At 36.1% G+C, this 27,404-nt stretch overlaps 1 protein-coding gene across 1 annotated transcript; it reads right to left on the reverse strand.

The window, feature by feature from the left end:
* Nucleotides 1-537: 537 nt before the first annotated feature.
* Nucleotides 538-26,544, reverse strand: LOC148304658 (nardilysin-like). Its single transcript, XM_088267994.1, has 21 exons — nt 26,218-26,544; nt 25,871-26,141; nt 25,087-25,227; nt 23,049-23,217; nt 21,507-21,718; nt 20,673-20,843; nt 18,803-18,924; nt 17,475-17,595; nt 16,736-16,813; nt 15,054-15,194; nt 14,613-14,742; nt 13,222-13,636; nt 11,925-12,075; nt 10,858-10,991; nt 8,794-9,028; nt 7,195-7,338; nt 5,731-5,867; nt 4,737-4,944; nt 3,244-3,345; nt 1,719-2,762; nt 538-1,253 (listed from the first exon to the last, which is right to left on the reverse strand). Exons 1-20 carry the CDS (start codon nt 26,382-26,384, stop codon nt 2,535-2,537), a joined length of 3,477 nt encoding a protein of 1,158 aa, XP_088124120.1. The 5' UTR covers nt 26,385-26,544; the 3' UTR covers nt 538-1,253; nt 1,719-2,534.
* Between the last annotated feature and the right edge of the window lie 860 nt (nt 26,545-27,404).

The following is a 27,404-nucleotide window of genomic DNA, read 5'->3' on the forward strand; positions in this document are numbered from 1 at the left end:
CATACCTGATTGTGCCAAGTTTTCCTCGGTCGTCCTCTGCTTCTTTTTCCAACTACATTCGCCTCATAAATTTGTTTAACCGTTCTTTCTTCACTCATACGCTCCACATGTCCAAACCATCTCAACACACCTTTCTTAATTTTATCGATAATGCTTATCTCAGCCTTACATTCTTACCTTATTTCATCATTCGAACATCTATCAAACATCGTTTTGCCACACATTCGTCTGAGCGATCGCATTTTGACTGCATTCAGTCTGCTTTCATCCTTCTTTTGCCAACTCCATGCTTCGCTTCCATACATAAGGGTTGGAACCAGAACTCCATTGTGTACTGCCAGTTTAGCTTCCGCTGATAGATTTTTATTTGCTAAAACTGATTTTAGTGCACCATTCACTTTGTTCCCAGCATCATCCAGATCTATGATATATTTATTTCAAGCAAATTTACTAGAGCAAGACTGTCCTTATCTAACTAGTATTAATGATTTTACCAGGAACTCAGCTTTAGTAAATGAAGAAATAAAACCAAATCAACATGTAATAAAAATGTATATTTAATACATATAAACATTTACACACATCATACATACATATATGCAATTTCATACATTTGGTATGTTATAGCATACAAATAAATAGTACAAAGCCCTGACAGAACTTAGTAAAAACAAAAAAAAAACTTTTTTTTCCACTGACAAATTTTGCATGTTAAACAATATCAGCATGTAATAAAAATGTATATTTAATATAAACATTTACACACATCATACATACATATATGCAATTTCATATATTTGGTATGTAATAGCATACACATAAATAGTACATACAAAGCCCTGACAGAACTTAGTAAAAAAAAAATGTTTTTTTCCATTGACAAATTTTGCATGTTATTCATATTTATTTTGAATTTTCAACGCAATGATTAAAAATTAAAAATATTAAAATTACGTATTTAGGAAATTATGATTTTGTACAGTTTTAATTTATTTATTTCATTGCAATCAAATACTGGATTTTTAGCCTTTGGAGGGTAATATACCGAGATATGTTAGATGTCTCAACAGAGATGAAGCATATTTTTTATAAAAAAAGGAATATAAAAGTTCGGATCTCAACAGATGGCAGTATCGAGAAATGAAAGTTGTTAAGATACTGTATACATATAATATATGTACAGCTCCCAAAAATTGAGGCAATATGGATGTTTAATAATAAGATAGAATGGTACATGTTAGTGATCACTTAAGCTAATTTTGATAATAGATTTATATTATCCACTGACACTTCGTGATGGAATTGCATTTTTAATTTATTATTAGATTAAAACCAATATTTTTAGCTTTTCCACTTTTTTATTTGACCAGCGACCGGGTTTCGTCGTTACCGACATCATCAGACTGGTGAGAGGCTTTACAAATTTGTATGTTATATATAAAAGAAGGCAGGAGTTGATAACCATGATTTGATAGATTTGACGGATTTGATCTCACCAGTCTGATGATGTCGGTAACGACGAAATCAGACTGGTGAGAGGCTTTACTAATTTGTATGTTATATATAAAAGAAGGCAGGAGTTGATAACCATGATTTGATAGATTTGACAGATTTGATCTCACCAGTCTGATGATGTCGGTAACGACGAAACCCGGTCGCTGGTCAAATAAAAAAGTGGAAAAGCTAAAAATATTGGTTTTAATCTAATAATAAACTACTAATTTTGATAGATTTGTAATTTTGTCTGACGGTGGTGCTATTAGCTTTCTCCAATTAAATTTACGATTATGCCTTCTTAATCCTTTCACTTTGTATACAGATGTATTCGGCAAAAAAAATTCACATTGTATCTGACAAATTTCATGAAATATGAGCAAAAGTATCAGCTAGTCCAATTGGATCCAATCATTAAATAATTAATTTACCCTGAAAACAAAGCATACATCTTTACTTACAATTTAAATTTATTATTATATATGTCAATATAAAATTGTAACTCTAAACCCACAATTTTGTCTTATCTGGCAGTCAAGTACTAAATCATAATTATTATTTATATCCTCGATGGATAGACAAAAGTATAACTGCAAAAATGTACTCTCAACTGGCATCGGAAAATTGCATATTAATCCAAAATATTTAGCTACAGAATTTATTATCCACAAAAAGGATATATAACATGGCAAGCTTTCCGATTTAGTAAAAAAAATATTTGTTAGATAAACAGTCTTCCAATACTGAAAATGCACACAAGGTGTTTTATGTATATTAATTTGTAGGGCTGTTCCATAACTGTAGCTACCTTTATGCAAATAATTGAGAAAAAAAAGCAATGTCAAAGCTTAAAAAATAATAATTAAATACGTAATTATATTACGGAGGAATAAAAAAATTCTTTACGTTAATACAGCATGTATGTGTAAAGGTAGCTTAATAAAGGTGACAGGCATTTTCTGGTATTAATTCCAAAATAATAAAAATTACAGTTATACACGTATGTCCGCAGGATTGCATATATATTTCTTGCTACATAATTATTTATCTGAATCAAGTTTTGGCAGTTGGTGTTCCAGTTGAGGGAAGAGTTTTAGGGATTTCTTGAAGTCGTCGATATTGGTGATAAACTCATTCGGAATGACAGTCCCTTCGCCGCCGGTGTTCCCTTGGAGGAAGTTGACCAAGTACTTTGAGTCGTATACCTCCGCCTCTGGAACATTCTCAGCGTCAGTACCTGGAGAAGCCTTGTCTGCATTCCCAATCACCTGCGATGGGAAGAAATTACAATTTAAAATCTTTAAAGAACATGTCTCGTTGGTATAAACTGTCATGTTATACAAAATTAGCATGTAAATATACTTAGTTCTAGCCTATGTCAAACACTTATTATTAAAACAACACATTATTTAACACAATATGGATGAGAAAGGTATTTCTACCTTTTGCGCCGGCCTTGTTTCAAAGTAAGAAAGGAAGGTAAAAAATATTTAATGCTTTTATATGAATATTATGTATCGATCTCTTTGTTAAGGTCTTAACTATTTATAATTATCAAATCCCATCGCCAGCGGTCCGCAGGCGTAAAAAAAATACCCATAAAAAATGTGTTAAGATACAAAATACATACATATGTACATTCACAAAATTTTAAATATATTTACAAAAATGATAATTTTATTGTGCTTTTACTCTTCATAAAATGTTACGGCCTACCGGGAACAGCCTGGCACATAAAGTATGTATTACCTGAATAGATAATTTCTTAAAGTTTTTCTTATTCCCGTGAAGCGAGTGTTCCGAGAACCACTGCTGCACATCTTCCAGGGTGATGTCTTTTATGCAGTCAATCTAAAAACATAAAAAATGGCTTTTAAGTTTTGTACTGGCATTCTTTGGTGGAACTGCATTTTAAATAATAAAACAACAACTACATAGTTTTCTCCACATTTATTTTATTTGACCAGTGACCTGGTTTTGTTGTTACCGACATCAGGTCAGCAATGTTAGAACCCAGCCGCTGATCAAATAAAATAAATTTATGTATTAATTTAAATCAAACACAGATTTTTTGAGTCTACTTAATTGCATTTTAACAAAAACACATAAAAAATTAATATTGTGACCTTCGTTTGATAATTCCCCAACAAGGCAAAACAATTGTGACAATATTAATTTTTTATGTGTTTTTGTTGATAAAATACAACTTAGTAGACTCAAAAAATCTGTGTTTGATTGATTTAAAATTAATACATAAATTAAAATGTAGTTCTACAAATTAAACGCCAAATCAATAAATAAATCAAATAAATGTGGAAAAAACTTGTTATTTCATTATATGATAAAAGGCTTTCTTATGAACTGTTTTTCACTTATATTTTTGTAAATAATATTTCAATTTTTAAAAAAATATTTCAATTTCATACTATACCTGTGAGCCTAAGCGGCTCATTATTAGAAATAGGTATCAAATTGTGGTAGAGTGGGATCGAACCGAGAAACTCTGACTCAAGAGTCCGCGACACTAATCACGGGACCACAACCCGAAACTAAAGAAAGAAATTACTGTAGATCTGGGTATGATATCGTAGTCGTACAGGAGGAAGTGACCAACTGACAAAACAGGAAATTAATTAATGTAAATTCAAATCACTTTTGCTTGGCAAGAAAATAAACATCAATGCGGTTAGTCATTTTTAACAAGTCAATATATTATACTTACAAGTTTAAAATCCTTTGGGATTTTTTCAGGGCAATATTAAGCTAGTAAGATATCAAATAGTCAATGACACGTTTTTGTAAAAAATACACTTGGTCACTTTCTCCTGTATGACTACAATATATGTAGTAGTAAATGGGGAAATTTTGGAACAGGTAGATGACTTAGAATATTTGAGAGTAGGGATAGAAAGAATAATAATGATATAGAAAGGAGAGTGTATGCTGGGAACAAAGTGAATAGTGCAGTTATAGAAATTAATAACCATTCAGCGAAAGCTAGTGGCACAAAATAAAATAGTTAGTTATATTCCTTTGTAAAATATAGTCAAAGGAACCATCCAGATTCCCCCACATCGCATTGCACGGCCAACTCCCGGGCAGACCACCAAAGAGATGGATTGACAGCTGGGAATCGACATCGCAGGAGGCTAATCACTCTTAAAAACAGGCCACAAGGCCTACAACGAGATGTAGAAAAAGAAGAAGAAAATATAGGCCACAGAAATATGGGCACGGCTCACCTCCTGCTGCAGCCGGGTGAAGTTGTACTCGCGGCTGACGATCTCGCCCCAGTGGCGGTACACCTCCTCCTTGAGCTCCACGTCCACGCAGCGCTTGAGCTTCACCAGCGCGCGCCGCACCTGCTCCAGCGAGGCCGCCGCCAGCTGCTGCATCTCCGTGCCAAACTTCTCCAGGAACGCCTCGATACGCTGGTCCACGTGCTCCGCGCTAAACAAACTCCGTATATCAAAATATAACCTCAACAAACCATAAAACGTTGAGCACTGCAAATGACCTTAGATTCATTCAGTACCACTTTTGATGGCATCCCTTCTACTATTGATTCCATTCATCATCATCATCAAACCCTTATCCGCACTCCAATGGTGCATAGGGCACTGCATTATATAAACACAGCGTTATCTTGATCATTAACACGAAGGAAAGGTGATCAGCCCTCCACTTCAGGTACCAGTCCAGGGTAATATTGAATAAATATTAGAGTGAAAAAATCACTTATATTTATTTGAACCCCCCTGGGATTCGAACCCGGGACCTCCAAGCGGTAGCCGAGCGTGCTGACCATTTCACTACGGAGGCGGATTCCGTTACATTGATCATATATTTCTGAAAGGAAAATTCTTTACTAGAAACTAGTCGGCACGAATGTGGACAAAGCGAAGAATGTTTGCAAAAACAGAGTGACGTGGCATTCTTCTCTCTCTTCCGACCTTAATTACAGTACTACTTCTTCTTCTTTCCATGTTCGCTCCCTAGGTGGAGTATATGGCCAACATGAGACGTCTCCAAGTCACTCTTGTCACGCGCCATCTCCTTGATTTCCTCCCAGGTCAGTCCGGCATCTCGAAGTTCCGCTAAATATAGTTGGTGAATGGTTGTCAGCGGCCTTCCGAGGCGTACTAATAATGTCCTGTAATTTTTAAACCTCCACTTTTTGTAAAAGATTATGCCTCGGGGAATGAGGGTGAATGAATGAATTCAAGTGAGAGTGACCTGTATTTATCGACTTGCGTGTTGACGGTGATGGAGTACCCCAGCACCGAGAAGGTGTATCTCAGGATGCAGAACACATTGTAGCCGAGCTGTTCCTTGGTGCGGAGAGTGTCAAAAAGGGGTTCTTCGAGCAGCATCTAAAATTGATACACATATACAGAGTTGATACATTGACTGCTATGTCAGCCACCAGTGGCCAATACAAGGCATTCCAATTGTGCCTTTTTGGCCACCGTTGGCTGATACTATATATGCACCAGTTATTGGCAACCTACTGAAATATATTACTAAATGAATTACCCACCAATAAAATATGATGATGACATATCGCTCACTCCTTTCAAGAATGTCATAAATCAAAAAACTCAATTTTTCAGGAAAACGTTATTAAAGTTTAAAAATATAATAGAATGTATTAAAAATAAATACCAAGCCACTTATTGAAGTTTTGACTGTGCAACAGATCTTTTTAGGTAAAACCTGAAGGTTTTTTCTCCATTTGAAAAATATTTAGTAGATTTAAAAAAAAATTAAACACTACCCTTTCTTCAAAATGCAAAAACAACACTTTCTGCCCTGTAGCGGGTAAAAATTAAGTTAAAAATATGCCTCTTTTGCTGGGATATAGTACATTTTCTGAGCATTCTGAAAACATGCACAACTGAAAATTGTCAATTTTTGATTTATGACGTTTTTGAAAGGAGTGAGCGATATGTATTTATTTTCGTATAAAATTATTTATTCATTGAAAATAACAACAATTACAAAAGTAAGTTAAATAAGTAATAACTTTTTTTTTATCCCTTTATAATTTTGAGTATAATAAATAAATAAAAGTAATTATTTTAATTTTTTACACTGTTATCATCGAATGTGAAGTGGCAACACTCCCGTCACTTTATATATTTTATAAAGTAGCACTTAATAAATTTACACTTTATGAATTTTATTTTATAAATTTTATTTTATTTCTGCATACTTATCCATATTTCATTTTATGAAAATATATATTTATTTTATTAATTTATTGTCCGCTTCCGTAGTGTAATGGTCAGCACGCTCGGCTACCGTTCTGGAGGTCCCGGGTTCGATTCCCAAGGGGGGTCAAATGAATATAAGTGATTTTTCACTCTAATATTCATTCAATATTACCCTGGACTGGTACCTGAAGCGGAGGGCTGATCACCTTTCCTTCATGTGTAAACGATCAAGATAACACTGCGTTTATATGACGCAGTGCCCTATGCACCATTGGGGTGCGGATAAGGGTTTCATTTATCCACTTGAGGGACTACAGTTTCCGATATTTGAGTAATGTGGTTGTCAATCATGGGTAAAATAGCAGATGTCACACATATATAAAGTGATCACTCAAAACTTAAGACCTGTAAATACCCAGACTTTCATATTCTTCTTCATCTACATATATTGAGACGTCAAAAGGAATGGTTGTTTATAACTTACAATGATGAACTCTATGATGCAGGATTCCTTGAGCGTGTACAGTCCACTCTGGTAGTAGTTGGTGATGTTGCTGTTCCCGTTGTTCTTGTTGATTCCCCTCATGCGGCAATACTGGCTTCCCTCCGGAATCTCAAACACCCGGACCTGAGGGAGAGAGAGACACGCAATGTGAAAACAGTCTGGCTCATAACTTTGGCAACATTCAAATTCGTATTATTTATTGATTCGGCATTAACTTTGTGGAATGACATGATTTTTTTATTAAAATTAAACACCAGAATATACTACTTTAATGAGTTTTATTTTTATATATATGTAACTAGTTTCGAAAACGACAGATTTTTTCATCTTCTGGTACAAATTAAAACTTTGATGTATAAATAAAAATCATTAAAGTGGTATATTCAAGTGTTTAATTTTAATAAAATTCAAACTCATATTTGCAGGTTGTACAACATTATTGTACCTTTTGACTAAAAGAGGTATGTGTTAGATTTTGTTTTATGTTGTAGGGGTTAATTAATGTGCACATGGTGGTTCATTTCCATATCGCTCACTCCTTTCAAGAACGTCATAAATCAAAAATCGTCAATTTTCAGTTGAGTATGTTATCGGAATGCCCAGAAAATGTACCATATCCCAGTAAAAGAGGGATATTTTAAACTTAATATTTACCCGCTACAGGGCAGAATGTATTGTTTTTGCATTTTGAAGAAAAGGTATTGTTTAATTATTTTTTTAAACATACTAAATATTTTTCAAATGGAGAAAAAACCTTCAGGTTTTATTTTAAAATATCTGTTACACAGTAAAAAGTTCAATAAGTGGCTTCATATTTATTTTGAATACATTGTATTTTATTTTTAAACTTTAAAAACGTTCTCGTGAAAAATCAAGTTTTTTGATTTATGACGTTCTTGAAAGGAGTGAGCGATATGTGTTCTCAGAAAGGCGTTTAAATTACAATAACCGACTTACGTGCTTGTAGGTAGATTATTGACGTTCTTGTTCACATGGTTTGATTGTTAAAAACTAAGTATACTATTTAACATAAATTTATAATAAAGAAATGTCAATCACTGAAAAGCAATCACTGAATTTGAATAAAAATTTGTCCGCCTTCGTACCGTAATGGTCAGCATGCTTGGCTACTGTTCTGGAGGTCCCGGGTTCAATTCCCAGGGGGGGGAGCAAATAAATATAACTGATTTTTTCACTCTTATATTTATTCAATATTACCCTGGACTGGTGCCTGAAGCGGAGGGCTGATGACCTTATCTTCGTGTTTTAACCATCAAGATAACACTGCGTTTATATGATGCGGTGCCCTATGCACCATTGGGTTTGAATATAATTGAATATTTAATTGGTGGTATTCGCAGAGCGTGGACGAAATCAACTTCAAGTTTGAAGAGGAATCCCAGCCGTGTGACAATGTGGAGAAACTTGTGGAAAACATGCATTTCTATCCCCCGGAACATTATATTACGGGATTATATTGGGGTGCAGATAAGGGTTTGAAGGGAGGAATTTTCATTTGTAGCGCTTTGCTTTGATGCCACCCTATTATGAGATGAGTGTCGTGAGTGAGTGACGTACCGCGGGTCGGTCCTCCTCGGGCAGCGGGTCCCAGGCGAGGTTTTCGCGGAGCGTGCACGCAACGCCCAGCGCGTCCTCGCGCAGCAGGTTGCCCTGCACCAGCAGCTGCACGTGCAGGCGCTGCAGGAAGCGCGCCCCCACGCCGCGCATGTCCTCGAAGGTCACCCCGGCCAGCGCGTGCAGCTTCTGCAGGGTGGTGTGGTGCTGTTGCAGGATCAGCGAGAAGCGGACATCTCTGGAAGGTTCACAATAATAATCTGTCAGGATTTCCAAAATTCAACCCATCAGCCGAGACTACAAGTCGAATGTTAATACATTGTTTGCGGGAAACACATGTTGATATGTATTTTACCATGTCAAAAGCGCCGTGATATGAAAGCAATAAAATCATGTCAATTTTGGGAAGTACCAGCACTGCTATGTATCACTGAAACAACACTAAGGGAAGTAGTGCAAACAGGGTCTTACTATATCATTAACTATATCGATATTGATAGGAATCATATTGGTAAAATTAACTTCGTTTTCCACTAATCTTACCAAATTTTCTATAGCAATGTCTTAAAAAACTGACCATGTTTAAGAATGAAACAAAGCATAACATAAAATTAGCTTAACGCATCGTTTGCGGGAAACGCTTAAAAGCGTCTTTATATACTGTTGGCAGAGAGCGGGGGATGCTTATAAGCGTGCCATTTGCTTACTTTTGTTACAGCGCGAGACACCAAAAAACATTGTACAGATCGGAATCGGGTATGTGGTTACTTGTGATTAGTATACGACCCTGAAATGAATGAATGCATGGTGAAAAAACTGCCTGCCAACAATGTGTTCAATTATAAATAAAACCCCTTTTTTTAACACTTTAGTATTATATTGTTACGACTAGTTTCGGAAGTCACAGATGCTTCCATATACAGGTGTGAATATAAAGCCGTAGATGAAAGCATCTGTAGCTTCTGAAACTAGTTGTAACGATATAGACGTGCCCTAAGTAAAGTGCTCTAACTACATTTTGGTCGATTTTGTATGTAACTGACCGTTATCTACAAATATAAACAAAGAAAAAAATATATAAAATAAATTACGCCTAGTTTTCAGGCGTATAAGACGCTATCTACATCGAATTTTCTAAATGAACTGAACTCCTAAAATGCTAACTACTTAATTTTGACAAAGCATAAAGTTTTAAAAGGATTTGATACATTATTTTATCGTGTTTTGAATAAATAATACTAGTTTAGAATTTCAGATAAACCATTAATTAATAAAACAGAATATGTTGAAAAAAATCTTCTAAGTTCTCTCCCATAAAGTAACAGATTTGCAGATAGAATACTTTACGTAGGGGCCGTCGATATAATACTCGATATACTTACTAATAAGTGGTAAAAAAGAAGTGTTTTACTTATAAATTTGGATACTTTATAAAGCGCCATTTTCAAAAAATACTACCTCAAAGGCGCTTCACTGCGATTGAAATTGGGGAAAAGGAGAGAGTGGAAATGATTTAGCAAACAAATGCGTTATTAGTTTTTTCTTCTAAAGATCATCTCACTCTCACCATTTCGGCTGAACAAGAAATAATTGAACAGATTAGGAAGAGTTCTTTACGGTGGTATGGACATGTGGAGCGAATAAGTAACGAGAGAATAACTAAGAAAATATATGTGGCGAATGTGAGGGAAAACAGAACGAGGACGACCGAAAAAGACTTGGCACGCTCAGATCAATCAGAACTTAAAATCTGGCGGTGTCAAAATTCTGAGTAATCGGAGGGCGTGTATGATTAGATGTATGAATGTGAAGGAGGCGAGGAGTATATGTCAGGACAGAAGAGTGTGGCGTTCCATCATTTCTGCCTACCCCTGTGGGGAAACGGCGTGATGGTAGTAGTAGTAGTAGTAGTAGTAAATTTAAATTTAAATTACTGATAAATTTCGTGCACTGGTTGTGAGTTGGTAAGATCACTTTGCTCATAGCAGTTGTAGCCGATCGAAGCGTGAGAAGTCTATCAACTAATTCGTTTGGATACTATGTCTTGAAAATAAAACCAGAACTCACTTGACTAGTTTGGACGGCTTGTATGTGGAGTTATGGTAGTTCTTGCTCTGAATGTCTTTGATGGCGTTAAACAGCTCTTCTGTGAGACTCTCTTCATAGTCTTTCATCGTCTTGGAAATGACATCTACCAATATCTGAAATGAAAACACGTGTACATTTTAACAATCAATTTTGTAAATCAATCTAAATATGCACGAGATTCGAAAGATTTTTTTTTTTTTAAATTTCACTTGGCAAATACCACTGTTTCTTATAATCTATTGTGACACGTTTTTCGATGCATTCCGCATAATTTTTAAACACCGTATGTGAAGCTAAGTCCGCACCCCGATGGTGCATAGGGCACTGCATCATATAAATGCAGTGATCTTGATCGTAAACACATGATGAAAGGTGATCAGCCCTCCGCTTCAGGTACTAGTCCAGGGTAATATTGAATAAATATTAGAGTGAAAAATCACTTAACTTTATTTGACCCCCCTGGGAATCGAACCCGGGACCTCCAGAACGGTAGCCGTACCATTACACTACGGAGGTGGACAGATCGCTCACTCCTGTCAAGAACGTCATAAATAAAAAATTGTCAATTTTCAGTTGTGCATGTTTTCGGAATGCCCTGAAAATGTACTATATCCCAGCAAAAGAGGCATATTTTTAACTTAATATTTACCCGCTACAGGGTAGAAAGTATTGTTTTTGCATTTTGAAGAAAAGGTATTGTTTAATTATTTTTTTAAATATACTAAATATTTTTCAAATTGAGAAAAAACATTCAGGTTTTACCTTAAAAGATCTGTTGCACAGTAAAAAGTTCAATAAGTCGCTTGATATTTATTTTTAATAAATTGTGTTATATTTTTAAACTTTAAAACGTTCTCCTGAAAAATCAGGTTTTTTGATTTATGATGTTCTTGAAAGGAGTGAGCGAGATATATATCTTCATACATACCCACTGATTATTTTGTCTTCCGGCCTGACTTGATTTATTGAAAAATAATTTTCTTTCATTAAAAAACGATAGATGCTCAAGTTGAGACACCTATGGGACAGACGGTGTTCCGACTCACGGGCAGCTTCTGGTTGTACCCCCTCAGCTTGAGCACCAGTCCCCTCTCCGTAGTGAAGAGGGAGTGAGAGAGGCCCGCCATGTCCGCCGCGTACAGCTTCTCCGTGAGGATCTGCTTCAGCACGTGGCACCACATGTCCATCAGGCAGGCGCTACAACCATGGATGTTGGACAGTCAGGAGACACGGGCATACAAGGAGATACAAGCGTTTGGGGTGCAAAGTATTCTATGTGTGATGTATCAATCAATACCTAGCTCTCATAGACTCATTTTGAATTTAGAAGATTGCTTTTGAATGAAAAACGTACTTACTTGATCACAAATCACTGTTTATTGATTTTAAGTTATAAAATAAAATATATGGAAAAACCCTGAGATGAAGATCGGCAGCAAAATCAAGATTAACAAAACTTGCGTCCGACCCATCATGGCGTATGGAATCGAAAGTAGAACGGACACTGTTGCCACAAAAAACGCGCTTAGAGTGTCAGAAATGAAGACTCTAAGAAGCATACCAGGCAAGAGTCTTCGAGGTAGAATAAGAAATGCCAGGATCAGGGAAATATGCGAGATGGAAGATGTCATTAGGTGGGGAAGGCAACGAAGGAGACAATGGTATGCGCATATGAGAAGAATGGAACCATCCAGACTCCCCCACATCGCACTGTACGGCAAACCCCATGGTAGACGACTCCCGGACAGATCACCAAAGAGATGGGTCGATAGCTAGGAATCAACATCGCAGGAGGCTAATCCCTCTTAAAAACAGGCCACAAGGCCTACAACAAGATAAAGAAGAAGAAGAAAATAAAATTTAAGTAAGGACTGTATAAGTATTTTTAAGAATAATGAAAATTAATGAATTAATTTGACATTGTTTGAGTTTGTAGTCTTGTTACGAGTTTGATCAATACATCTAGGAGTTTCAATAATTTTAGTAGTGTGGTTGTTAATCATGGGTAGAATTGGTGAATGTAACACGTATGTTACTTAACCTAGCCCAAAACGGTCATAAGCCCTGTAGATGCCAAGATATCCATATTCTTCTTCATCTGTTTAAATTACCTAGTAACTGGCCTACAAGTCATTTGTATATGTATATTCTGTGATAATATATGTATGTATGTATATTCTGTGATTTATTGACCAAAAAAGGATTATTTGCATAAATGATTCAAAGTCTGACTGACCTGGGAGCAAGCCAAGGAGATGGCGCGTGACAGAGCTACTTGGCCATATGCTCCACCTAGGGAGCGAAAATGGAAAGAAGAAGAAGAAGATTCAAAGGAAAACTTACTCTTTAGCACTTTTTGAGATGATCGGAGTGACAAAATTGATATGTATGCAGGCGTTTGGATGCCGAAACTTGTAGTCCGGCTTGTACCACAGCTCTATGAGTCCATCGTTGATCAGCAGCGTCGGGGGAGCATCCAGGATGGCCTTGATGGCCAACTTCTTCGCCTTCAACTCTTCCGACTCCGGGACCTCGATCTTGGCATCCCTGCCCTTGGCGGGCTTCTTGTCGGGCAATTTGTCAGCTGCGGGGGCGGCATTCTTCATCTCGGCATTCACTTCGTCGATCAGCTTGGAGAGTTCGGCCGGGAGAGGTATGAGATCGAAGTTGTCCGGGATATAGATATTGGGTTCGGGTAAATGAAACTCATCAAAAGGTTTGATCGTGTTCCAGCGATCCATGTGTTTTGCGGAAATTTCTAGAGAACAAAAAATATTAAATTATTAATAAAACACTTGTTTTTACCACTTGAGTATTATATTGCTACGTTTTGGATGTCGGTTGACATATTCAAGGGAAATTGTACATCATGAAAAAATATTTGAAATTTCTTAAAGACAGTAAATCCTTTTTCGAATATTGAAAGCATTAACTTTGTGGATCATATTGACATATTATTTACAACATTTTGAGTGTGTCCAAATACTTGTTCACAAAATCTGGATTATCTCCAATTACAGGAGTTATTTTCATATAATTTTTTGACATCTCATCAAAGATGAAGAAGAATATGGAAGTCTGGGCATTTACGGGGCTGACGACTGTCATAGGCTGGAAATAAATTATCTGGTCAAATTATAAGCTTAATAATAAAAATGAAAATGGTATTTTCTGGCGTTTCTCAAGTGTGTGATTATAATCCAGGATTCGGATCTCACATACTAATATAAGAGTTTCTGCTTAAAAAAAGCTTCTTTACATCTCACCAATAGATGTCTCTAGTGAAGTTCTAGTGATTCAAGAACAAGGATTCTAAATTGGTTCATATATATAGAACTTCCAAGAATTTGAGTAGTGTGGTTGTCAATAATGGGTAGAATTGGTGAATGTTACACGTGTGTAAAGTGATCACTTAAACCAGCCTATGACGGTCGTCAGCCCCGTAAATGCCCAGACTTCCATATTCTTCTTCATCTTTGATGAGATGTCAAAAAATTGATATATTATTTTGAGAAATAAAAATACTCTGTTTTTTGATCCACTCACATTTTTATTAACAACCAACTAGTTTCGGCAAACAACTTGTTGCCGAAACTAGTTGGTGGTTAGTAAAAATGTGAGTGGATCAAAAAACAAAGTATTTTTATTTCTCAAAATAATACAGTAAATCCTATACCAATACATGGTTGGATGTAAAACAGATCATGAAGTAAGCATGTATTATATATACTCACCGATTCTCTTGTATTCCGTGTTAAACCATTCTTCTACTTGGTCATACTCTATTGGGTCCGGATGCTCTTGAGATACAATCATAACGTTGACTTTCTCTGGCACCATACACCCCAGTACATATTTGATATCCTAAAAAATATATGCAATTTCAAAATGTGACAAGATTTAAAAAAAAGGCAATGCAAACTTAAGGCACGACATATTGCAAGACAGGACCCCACAAGATGGACCTCAAGAATTTTACGATGGAGACCTTGGGAGAATAAAAGAGGTGTTGGAAGGCCCCAAAAGAGATGGTCCGACGACATAGTCGCTGTGGGGGAAACCAGCTGCAAGCACCAACCGGCTGGAGTAAATGGAAAGAAGGGGAAGAGGCCTATATCCAGCAGTGGAGGTCGGAGGGCTTATGAAGAAGAATGCAGCAAGTATGGTGTACTTACATCCGGCTTGTATTCGTAGAAGAGCTCCGCTCCCGTGATATAATGTTCCGGGGGATAGAAATGCATGTTTTCCACAAGGTTCTCCACATTGTCACACGGCTGGGATTCCTCTTCAAACTTGAAGTTGATTTCCTCCACGCTCTGCGAATACCACCAATTAAATATTAAATTATCTTCAAAGCCTATGGTGCATAGGGCACTGCATCATATAAACGCAGTGTTATCTTGATGGTTAACCCTTTCGATGCCGGAAGGTATTAATATGGCCGTACCCAGCAGGCTGTGATTTTTTTCAACAAAAATGTGAAAGCTTTTGGTAAGATGACTGTAACTTTGATAATATCGGTAAATTGTAATATTTTAGTATTTCTTGATCTTTGTAATAGATGTTTCTATATCGTAGTAATACAGGAGAAAGTGACCAAGTGCATTTTTTTACAAAAACGTGATCATTGACTATTTGATATCTTACTAGCTTAATATTGCCCTGAAAAAATCTCAAAGGATTTTAAACTTGGAAGTATAATATATTGACTAGTTAAAAATGACTAACTACATTGGTGTTCATTTTCTTGCCAAGCAAAAGAGACTTAAATGGCCCTCCTGAACATTTTACGTTTTGGTAGTTGGTCACTTTCTCCTGTACGACTACGATATATTCTAATGAAAAAATATATTGCTATTGGATTTGATATTGGCTCGCTACAAGCTCAAACGAGAGAGCTCATTTTGTATGGTCGGCCTGCCGAGCATGGAATTGGAGAGCGCATTAATACGCTCGTAGCACCGAGCTGGTCAACATATGAAGGAAAGGTGATCACCCCTCCGCTTGAGGTACCAAACCAGGGTAATATTTAATAAATATTAGAGTGAAAAAATCACTTATTTGACCCACTTCCCTGGGAATCGAACGGTACTCGAGCGTGCTGACCATTGCACTATAAAGACGGACAAATAAATTATTGTATAGTTTATTTGTCCACCTTTTACTTGTCCGCCTCCGTAGTGTAATGGTCAGCACGCTCGGCTACCGTTCTGGAGGTTCCGGGTTTGATTCCCAAGGGGGGTAAAATAAATATAAGTGATTTTTTCACTGTAATATTTATTCAAAATTACCATGGACTGGTACCTGAAGCGGAGGGCTGATCACCTTTCCTTCATGTATAAACGATCAAGATAACACTGCGTTTATATGACGCAGTGCCCTATGCACCATTTGGGTGCGGATAAGGGTTTTATTATATTATTTGTAAGTATAATTAAAATTATACACACAAATAATAATAAACCATATCCGCTCCCTAGGTGGAGCATATGGAGTCCACAAACTGTCTCCAGGCTTTTCTGTCGGCTGCCAGCTTAAGAAATCACTCGGTTTAATGCGGTTCAAAATAAATTTATTCTAATAAAACTCAACTTTAATCAAAAATACATATTACAGTGCATATTACAGGTGTATCAGCTTGAGACAAAGCATCTATCATTTTTAAACGAAAGAAGATGGAAGTCTGAGCATCCTAGGGCTTACAGCCTGGCATTTGGCTGGTTCAAGTGATGACTTCACACACTTGTGTAATGTTCACCATTCTGTCCATCATTGAGCATACATATTTCAGTAATTTTTGAGAGATAAAAATATATTTTAAAGTAATAATTGATATAAAAAAAAATAAAATACATACCTGAATTTCATTGAAAATCCATTCACAGGGGCATTGTTCCCGCAGCAAGTTCAAATAGGAGAACACCGAATCTATAACCTAAAAATAAAGTCATTTAAGGTCTTTTTTTTCCCTTCTGATTGGAAAAAATGAACAGACACAATAGAGTCGTGCGTCAGGTGTTTGTGTACGAGGCTGACTTGATGTTAGTATTGTAATCTAGTTTTTTAAAAGAGACTGGGTGAATAACCCTGCGCTCTCGAGGCCTGGGCGGGTGCCCCGAAGGATGGCTGATCCTGGTTTTTCTGTAGCGGTGTATTCCTTCCCTTAGCTGGGGGGGTCTCGTTATTAGCCGCCAGATAATCGCCTTTCGTCACCTTCCCGTTGTTAGCTAGTTTTCGCCAAAGGCTCTAACTGCATTACCAGGACCTACGACGGGGACATGGAAAGAAGGGCTTGGGGTCTAAGGTCACTAAGGGCCTGAAGGCTTTTCTCAGCATTTTATAGGAATGTTCTGTCCAGCACAGAATATACCACTGAGGCCATTCCCCGGCCTTTAAGGTACCAATGGTAGAACCACAAAATCTCAAAAACTAAGAAACACGCAAACCAAAATTGAATATATGCTGCGTTTAGTCAAAAGGAACATTTGAGTACTTCGTAATAAAACTTAGATTTAAAATAATAAATATGTGTGTGATGAAATAAATGAAATTCACTCCAGCAATTTATAACGTAAGAATTAAAAAAAAAAACTTACATCCTCTTTAAACTTGAGGCCCTCGGCAGTTAGAATGATGCTGACGGTGAAGAAACAGAGTAAAGATGTGTGATCGATTCCCGATTCCGAATTTCCAGTATAAATTCCCAGCGCCCAAACTCTGTAACGCATCATCAAGGATTAAGAGACAAGAAAGGAATGGAAAATTAAAAGTACATATTTAAAAAAAAATTCTTAGCAATGCTGAGTTTGTGATCCCAACCTACCTGGTTTGAGTATAGCTAGACCTATTTTTTCCAAATTTCATATGCTTGAAATAATTTTTTTTAAACTTTCGAGTCTTAAATATTCATTAATTCAAACTCTTATCCGCACCTCAATGGTGCATAGGGCGCTGCATTATATAAACGCAGTGTTATCTTGATCGTTAACACACGAAGGAAAGGTGATCAGCCCTCAGCTTCAGGTACCAGTCCAGGATAATATTGAATAAATATTAGAGTGAAAAAATCACTTATATTTATTTGACCCCCCCTGGGAATCGAACCCGGGACCTCCAGAACGGTACGCGAGCGTGCTGACCATTACACTACGGAGGTGGATATTCTAAAATATTTTTTTAATGTGTCAACAGCGGTTAACTTATTCTAATTAAAGTTTGCATTAGAGTCACAGCAGGATGGATTATTATATCTTTATAAAATGAATTAACTTTGTTTTCATTTCTTTTTTTTATTAATACAATTTAACCTACCGGTTTCGACAATACCTTGTCATCATCAGGGTTTATTTTAAATCAAAACCATTAAAATACTCTCACCAAAAACTTCCACACACTCCATAAAAATCCTAAATGTTACATTTAGGATTTTTGATTAATGTTTTTGATTTAAAATAAACCCTAATGATGACAAGGTATTGTCGTTACATTTAGGATTTTTATAAAGTGTGTGGAAGTTTTTGGTGAGAGTATTTTAATGTTTTTGATTTAAAATAAACCCTAATGATGACAAGGTATTGTCGTTACATTTAGGATTTTTATAAAGTGTGTGGAAGTTTTTGGTGAGAGTATTTTAATGTTTTTGATTTAAAATAAACCCTAATGATGACAAGGTATTGTCGTTACATTTAGGATTTTTATAAAGTGTGTGGAAGTTTTTGGTGAGAGTATTTTAATGTTTTTGATTTAAAATAAACCCTGATGATGACAAGGTATTGTCGAAATCGGTAGGTTAAATTGTATCAGTAAAAAAAGTGGTGAAACAAAGTTAATTAATTTTATAAAGATATTATAAAATGTGTCACAAAGTATCTGCGGAAAACATTAAAGAAATAATTATTATTATTATCATAGTGATGGGACTGACTTCTTCCTAAGGTAGGAGAGCAGACTGCCGGCTCCCTCGTGGCCCAGGATCCAGGAGATGTACTGGTGCGGCTTGCCCCGGTACTCCTTCAGGAAGGACCTCATGCACCACGTCAGGTGAATCTGGAACGTGAGCATCAGATGACTCAACAAACAATAATCAAACACACATTTTCAGTGCTCCACTGAATTCATTATCTGCCAAATGAAATAAACAAAAATATTTTTTGACATCTCATCAAAGATGAAGAAGAATATGGATGTCTGGCGTTTCTCAAGTGTGTGATTGTAATCCAGGATTCGGACTTCACGTACTAATATAAGGGTTTCTGCTTAGTAAAAAGCTTCTTAACATCTCACCAATAGATGTCTCTAGTGAAGTTCTAGTGATTCAAGAACAAGGTTTCTAAATTGCTTCATATATATAGAACTTCCAAGAATTTGAGTAGTGTGGTTGTCAATAATGGGTAGAATTGGTGAATGTTACACGTGTGTAAAGTGATCACTTAAACCAGCCTATGACGGTCGTAAGCCCCGTAAATGCCCAGACTTCCATATTCTTCTTCATCTTTGATGAGATGTCAAAAAATAATATGAAAATTACTCCTGTAATTGGAGATAATCCAGATTTTGTGAACAAGTATTTGGACACACTCAAAATGTTGTGAAATAAAAATTATCCGACTTGCTATTTTGTCGAAGAAAAGAAAATACACAAATAAAATATTCAAGTAGAGCAGAGCCGAATCAACACTGTTCTGAATTTAATCAGGATTATTTTGTTTGGCGCCAACAGGGCTGGTTCAGATCATTTGGCCTGTGGCTGACGGTTTTTCCAGGTTTTCGGGAAATCATAAATCGTCTAGTTTTATTAAATTTACGTCATTTCTCATGAGTTCTCAATCCTGTCACACCATTTTTGCAAAATTTCAAGGATACTGGATAATGTCTTTGTCATCACATAGTTTTTTATTTTATTTATTCCTTTCTTAACAGCTGTAGCCAATTTGTATAAAATATTACATTACTTTATGATAAAATAATATGTTTTCTCTTTTTAATTACCGTAGAACGGGGCTACTTGAACTTTGATGTGTTACATGAGCCCAGTACAAAAAAAATATTTAGATTCTGGTATTGGTCGAAGTATCGTGACAATAAGTGTCACCTGTCAGGGAAACAATGAATCATGTCCATACATTCATTATTGTAGACCAAATATAGATATATTATTGGTTCGAAAAGTACTTATCTAAACAAGGATGAATATATAAAAAATAAGAAATTATTAATTAGCCTGAAATATTGTAATTATTATTGCTCTATAGTTTGGAAGTGACATATTCCAGATATCAATATGGTCCGCGAAATCATTGCCGAGGTTTTGCGTTCGGTGTACAGGAGTATTGAATCCAGACACTGTCCAGCTGTTATTACAATAAAATATATGACGGTTTCTCGTGTTTTTGGTTGGGGCGTAAATATTTATCATTTGCAATAATAAGGGACAGTCTAAAATATTATTTAAAATTTTGTATACATTAATCAGATCAAATAGTTTTACGCTTGACACTAATATGGTCTTACCAGTATTTGCGGGACACCAACGTAGTGTCACCGGACAGCAGGTGGTTTTTCTGTGGTTAGAAGATATCGACATAAAGGTGGAGACTGACCGGAGCATTTCGTCGTAACATAACGTCGTAACATCGCTCACGGTGAGCATCAGCGAGCATCCGGAACTATGGATGGAGCGCTCGGTTCGCTGTACTGACTGCCTGAATGCTCGCATCGTAACATGTTACGTTATGACGAAATGCTCCGGTCAGTCTTCACCCTAAGGGGAATGATTTATGCACTGAACTTTTTACCTCTGATACTTGATTTATGGGCTTCATATAATAGAGGGCGTTGAATTCCGGGGAAACATCTTCCGGCTTGAAGCTGTGCGCCGAGAAGTCAGTCTCCGGTTGGTTGTTGTTGGGAATCTGACCAAAGGTGGTCAGCACATACTTCTCAAGAGTCTCAAGAGGTAAACGGGCCTAAAACAAACAATTGGCAACTGCAAGGAACGTGGGTATGTTGGCGACACAGCAGTAACAACAGCATGGCCACAATTGTGTCAATACCCACCTGGTCTGGAAAGCATTATTCTAGATTAGTCTCTCCTAGGCAACTCTAAGTTACTCACTCACTTAAGGTTACCTAGTAACTTAGATATAGAATAAACCGAAGTCAAGAAACTAGCAATCTTTTACTAGCAATCTTCCACATAACAGCGACGCAATTAAACCTTTGGTTACCAGGATTGTACTACACATGTACCAGAAAAGCGCTTAACATCATTATCAATTTTATTATTTGCTGTCAATCGAAGCATAAATATAGCATCCGAAATTTGAGTCATGTGGTTGTCAAAGATCCCCCACACGATTGACCGATCAAGTTAAGACAGCAGCAGGCACCTCGGTGGTTGGAGATAACTGGAGAAGAGAGAAGAGTCATTGCTTCCACAAGGGTTACAACCCTCAGTAATGAGGAATAAGACGGAGAAGAAGAAGATCGTCAAATGATTGATCCTTATCCACCCATGAGGGTGGAATGGAGATGTTACTTGTGTATAAAGTGTACACTTAAGTCAGAGAGGTGGTAAGCCCTGTAAATACCCAGACTTCCGTATTCTTCTATGATGATTTGAATCGCACCTGTAAGGTGACAGTCATCCTGTGCGCGCTGTAGTGCTGCTTGCGGAAGTCGTGCGCCGCCTTGTGCAGCACCGGGTCGGCGGGCCCCAGGGGGGCCGAGAGGCTGCGCAGGTTGCCCCACATGAAGGTGCGCCCGGGGTGCCCCACGGGCAGCAGCCCCGCCAGCAGCTGGTCCCGCCGGTTCGAGTCCGAGGGTGTTGCCAGCGCAAACTCTGGAATGGTACCTCACTAAATTAGCTAACCCGACAACTGTATCGCATCACAACCGCACAAACAAAAAGTGTGCACGTTGACAATTCAAAATATAATAACAAAGCACGGCTGTCCAAACTTAAAACACAGTAAGGGACATTTTTTTTGTTGTAGGTTTTTTTTGCATTTTTGGACTAAGTAGAATCTACTTAGCCCAAAAATGCAAAAAAACGTCCCTTACTGTGTTTTGAGTTTGGACAGCCGAGCATTCAAAATGTTTTTTTTCTTAGTAAGTTTATTAACCCATTGTTTGCCAGAAACACTTAAAAGCGTCTTTAACATACTGTTGGTAGAGAGCGGGAAATGCTTTTAAATGTTATAAAAATAAAAATAAACTTTACAGAAAGATATATATGTAGTGTTTAGTCATATTTTCTTATTTTGTTTTTACCTTATGTTTTTTTATATTTTCTCATTTTTTATATTTTCTCATTTGTTTATATTAAATATGATTCTTATGCCTATTTATTATACCTGTTTATTGTTTTTATATTTTGCCATGTATTAGATTTGGTTATTTAAAAAAAATCTTTTTTGTAACTTTATTATTTGTGTTCCAGTCTTGTTAACCTTAATCCCATGTCCCAAAATGAGAAATAGAAATTACTCATTGGGAATATTATATATATATATATATGACTTATGTATGTAATATGTTTTGCAAAATAAATTAATATTTGCTTTCTTTTGGCAGAGCGCCAGAGACGTAAAAAAAATTTGTACAGAAGGAAATTGGGTTTGCGGTTACTTGTGATAAGTATACTGAGGGTCGGGCAGCAGTCTGTCCGAGTATAGTTACAGTTGGGGTTGATGAAAAACTGCCCGCAAACAATGTGTTTATAGAAGGATGCCAAGCATCACAGAAATTCAGTTAGAGTGCCGAGTGATTTACCGTAGAACGGGGCTACTTGAACTTTGATGTGTTACTTGAGCACAGTACAAAAAAAAAATCTGTATTTGGTCTACAATAATGAACGTATCGTGACAATAAGTGTCACCTGTCAGGGAAACAATGAATCATGTCGATACGTTCATTATTGTAGACCAAATACAGATCTAAATATTTTTTGTACTGGGCTCAAGTAATACATCAAAGTTCGATTAGCCCCATTCTACGGTACTTAAACCACCAAGTTAATTCCAGTACTAATTCCACAAAAGTGTAGTAAGAGCATTTTTGAGAGTAGCGAAATTTCAGACAGACTAAAGAAGGCATTGTGATATTTTCTGAACGATGGGTCAGTACCCCACGGACAAACTGCTAAAAATCAAATAAATGAAAACAAATACCCGATTCGATGGCCTCTCGTTCCCTCTGCATGGCCTCCTGCTTCATGAGTGGGCACACAAAGAACTGGCTGAACTTGTCCATGGCTTCCTCCAGATGGTTCTCTTGTATCTCAAAGTAGAAGGTGGTTATTTCACAGTCAGTCGAGGCATTGTCCGATCCTCCTTTTTTCTAAAATCGTAAAATATAAATAGACCTCAATGAGAATGCGGTAGATGTTTGTTCCCAACTTTGCCTAAAACAACTCCACGAAGTGGGCAGTTTTTCGCCATACTGGCTGGTTTTGAAGCTGTCACTTTTAAAATATCAAATAAGTTGACAAATTTTTCAAAATCATTTCTTTTAAAATATGAAATAAGCCGACAAACGTTTTCTTTAGTTAATAAAGTATTTATTAACTGCAAGAAAATAGTATTTATTAACCTATCCAGGGTATGGTCGTATATGTACGACCAATACAAAACATGATTTATATCAAAACATGTTTAAAACATGATTTATGTCAAAATTATCTATGTTTCAATAAATCATGTTTACTGGTGTAAATGTTTTTTTAATTCAAGAAAATATATTGCTTATAGCAACGACTATGATATAAAATTATAAAAAGTAAAAAATATTTATAAAAAAAACTCACTCCTGGACAGGTTTATGGTAACTTGGAAAGGGTAAACCAAGAGGCCATAAATACGAGTCAGATAGCGCATAGCCCCATATTTGGACCGCAGTGAAGATTTCAAATTGACTATTGCATTTATTTATCGATTATAAAAAAAACTGTAAATGTAAATGACCTGACTTACATACTCCCTTTAAAAAAACTTTGTTGTCTGCACCGACAGACATATTAAAAACAAAGGTTTTTAATTTTTCAATCATGACACTGGATTATTCTGTAACTAACTAACTAACTAACCATCACGCCGCTTCTCCGCAGGGGTAGGCAGAGAGAATAGAGCGCCACACCACTCTGTCCTTGCAAACATTCTTCGCCTCTTCCACGTTCATGCATCTCCTCAAACATACCCGCCGATTGTTACGACTCCTAACCTGACCACTTTCAAGTATTTGGCATACCTGATCATGCCATGTTTTCTCGGTCTTCCTCTGCTTCTTTTCGCAATAACATTCGCCTCATAAATTTGTTTTACCGTTCTTTCCTCACTCATTCGTTCTAAATGTCCAAACCATCTCAACACACCTTTCTTAATTTTATCGATAATGCTTATCTCAGCTTTGCATTCCTTCCTTATTTCACTATTCGCACATCTATCATACATCATTTTGTCGCATATGGTCATGTCATTTTTTGGTGACAAAAGTGTATAATGTGTGCAAGGAAAGTGATTTATTGATGAATGTTAGCAAATCCAAAATTATGGTTTTTGAAAGAGAAGAATGCAGATCTGAATGTGAAATATTGGTAAACGGAGAGATTTTGGAACAGGTAGATGATTTAGTGTATTTGGGTAGTATATTTTCTAGGGATGGAAAGATTGATAAAGACATAGAAAGGAGAGTGAATGCTGGGAACAAAGTGAATGGTGCACTGAAATCAGTTATAGCAAATAAAAACCTATCAGCGGAAGCTAAACTGGCAGTGCACAACGGAGTCCTGGTTCCAACTCTAATGTATGGAAGTGAAACATGGAGTTGGCAAAAGAAGGATGAAAGTAGACTGAATGCAGTCGAAATGCGATCTCTCAGAAGAATGTGCGACAAAACGATGTATAGATTATATGTGTGGCATATGTTTAAAATGTTCATATTCAATTTGAAAACATGGTTTTTGTATTAAAAATTTGTACAAAAAACTCATTCATTTCATAACTATCTTACTGTTCGAAAGATTAAGAGAAAAGCGTCAAATTTATCAATGATTTTTTTTTGTGTCAATATTATACATATGTAAATAAATGTAATAAACAGGAATAAATTAATATCAAGTAAGGGGGAGAACTATCTGAATATTAGAACAGTTGAGGCGCTGTTTACAGCTGCCTGAGACAGGAACACAAAATAAACACCCTGGGGACAAACCTTGATAAAGGAATCAAAGTCATTTTCCTTGGGAAACTTCTTACTCCCCATGAATACCATGTGTTCTACGAAATGAGCGAGGCCTTGAATCTCCTTTGGATCACTGAAACTCCCGACTCCAATGCAAAGGGCACACGCCGCCTGGAAATAAATCACATTTCAAAATAACTTTGAAAGAGCACCGAAATTTAAGTTTTTTTTTCTTCGTATAAGTAGGTACTTTTCAGTACTGCCTTGATTATGCTACAATTAATACTTTTTAATCATTCTAATATTGGTAACACTGAATCTTTTTTTTTTTTTTAATGAGTTTTACAATAGCATTTGTTTTTGCTACGAAACTTATAATCAAAATACATAAATGCGTAATATTATGAAAAATACAAATCAATTTTGTTTTTAAAGTAAGAAAGTCTAAAATTAGAAATCGCTTCTTTTGTAAATCCTAATAATAAAATAGTTTTGATAATGTAAGATATCTTCGAATCAATACATTTTATAAATTCTTTCTCGTTCTCTAAATGAAACAATTCATAGTTGAAAATGTATGAAAAACAATGAGAAAATTAATACGGAAAGTTTATTTTATAAGATTTATTTTATAAAGTTTAATATACAAGGCACTGACAGCGATATCAGTTTGTTCAAATTAAAATTTTACCGGAAAAAAATTGCTGTTGTCAAAAGTAAAAATATATACTAAGAAGTTAACGGATTGAGGTTATGTATAAACCATATGTATCTTATGGTTATGTATATTACAGAAGTAATTCAAAAAGTTTACCATTTTTTCATCTCCTGAATCGTTATTTTTCCTTCCTCCTTCATCCGACAGCTCTCCGCCTCCCTCTCCATCGTCGTCACTTTCTTCGCTTCCCTCGGAATCACTCTCAGATTCACTATAACTGCCTTCACTATCACTTCCAGATTCTTCATCATCACTTTCATCGTCGGATTTCTGCGAAACTAGCGTCTCGACGTCGAAGAATTTCCCCTTCTTAGAATTCAAATCGCTTATCAAAAGAGCTCGGAGACCATTTTGCAATGTAATAACTCTGAAAATAACAACAAAAATTAACATTAATAAAAAACCAATAATTCACCAATCGATCTTATTTATTGTTTACGCACTTATATTCTTTTTTGTCCGATTCCGACTGAATAGGATTTTTTAAAACTTCAATTTTCTGTTTCGCTAAATTTGTTACGATTGAATTTTCCGAACGTCCCGACATTTTTCTCGAAGTAATCCTTTTGTTGAATTTTGAACAACCGAACAACGGAACCGGTTTGGGCATTTTGCTTTGAATATTTGAATTCAATTTCACAAAAATGGAACGGCTTATCCACGAATACCTTCCAATTTTGATTTTGACAGACGGTAAACCGGGTAAACCGAAGCAATTTTGACAACTTTACTTTGACATTCAATTTTAAAAATCGCAAAATAATGTTGCCAAATGTTTTTTTTTTTAATTGCCAGATTAAATTTTTTATCTGGTATCGTTGAATGGGGTGAATAGAAATATTTAAAAAAAGTTATTACATATATATTTTTTAAAGTAATTGCTATTTTTTCATTAATGCCGTACTTTATTTATTTGCCACTGTTCATTATTATTTGCTGACCAAGTTGTGTGTTATATGATCAATTGATTAAAAAATAACAGCGATAAACATAAAATCTATACATCTAATATTTTGATAATTTAATCATCAAGTACAGAAGTTTCAATATTTTCTACCCAGTTGTTGCAATAATGAGAGTATTTGACTTTATTTGAACATATTTTCAATACCCTGGACGGACATGGTTAGCAATGCAAGAGTTCTCCAAAGAGCAAGAATGAATAGGGAACTAATATTGAATATTGAAACCCGGAAGGTGTCCTATTTGAGACACGTGCTCAGAGAGAAAAGTACAAGCTACTACAAACTGATCATCAATGGTAAGAGATCGAGGGTCGAAGAGGTGTCGGAAGAAGGCAGATTGGCTTGTACTTTTGTCCATCTTTCTTCGGATCGGTGCATGAACACGTTGCACGTAAATTTGATCACGCTAAACTATTGTAGTAACTTTAATTTTTCAAAACCGGACTGCCGGACGGTAAAATTCCGGATAGTGCACAAACGCCCTAAAGGGGGTACGAGATCCGGCGCTCATGAAATATTATTTAAAAAAGTTAGGTACTAACATAAATAACCATCTGGATGGTTGGAACAAACTACATTTGTTCTTATTATATATTAATCCAAAAAAATTACAGAATTAATTATTCCATTATTTATATGACTGCTCTTGTTAAACAAAAAAGGTC

This window comes from Brachycentrus maculatus, unplaced genomic scaffold (assembly GCF_059751285.1).
Source record: "Brachycentrus maculatus isolate JH-2025_06_01 unplaced genomic scaffold, ASM5975128v1 h1tg000310l, whole genome shotgun sequence".
Classification (NCBI taxonomy): Eukaryota; Metazoa; Arthropoda; class Insecta; order Trichoptera; family Brachycentridae; genus Brachycentrus; species Brachycentrus maculatus.

Coding starts and splice junctions, on each gene's coding strand:
- LOC148304658 (XM_088267994.1), bottom strand. CDS start 26,384: ATGCCCAAACCGGTTCCGTTGTTCGGTTGTTCAAAATTCAACAAAAGG. Junction 25,228..25,870: donor ATTCAGGAGATGAAAAAATG/GTAAACTTTTTG, acceptor ATTTATTTCCAG/GCGGCGTGTGCCCTTTGCAT. Junction 21,719..23,048: donor ACGAGAGGCCATCGAATCGG/GTATTTGTTTTC, acceptor GTACCATTCCAG/AGTTTGCGCTGGCAACACCC.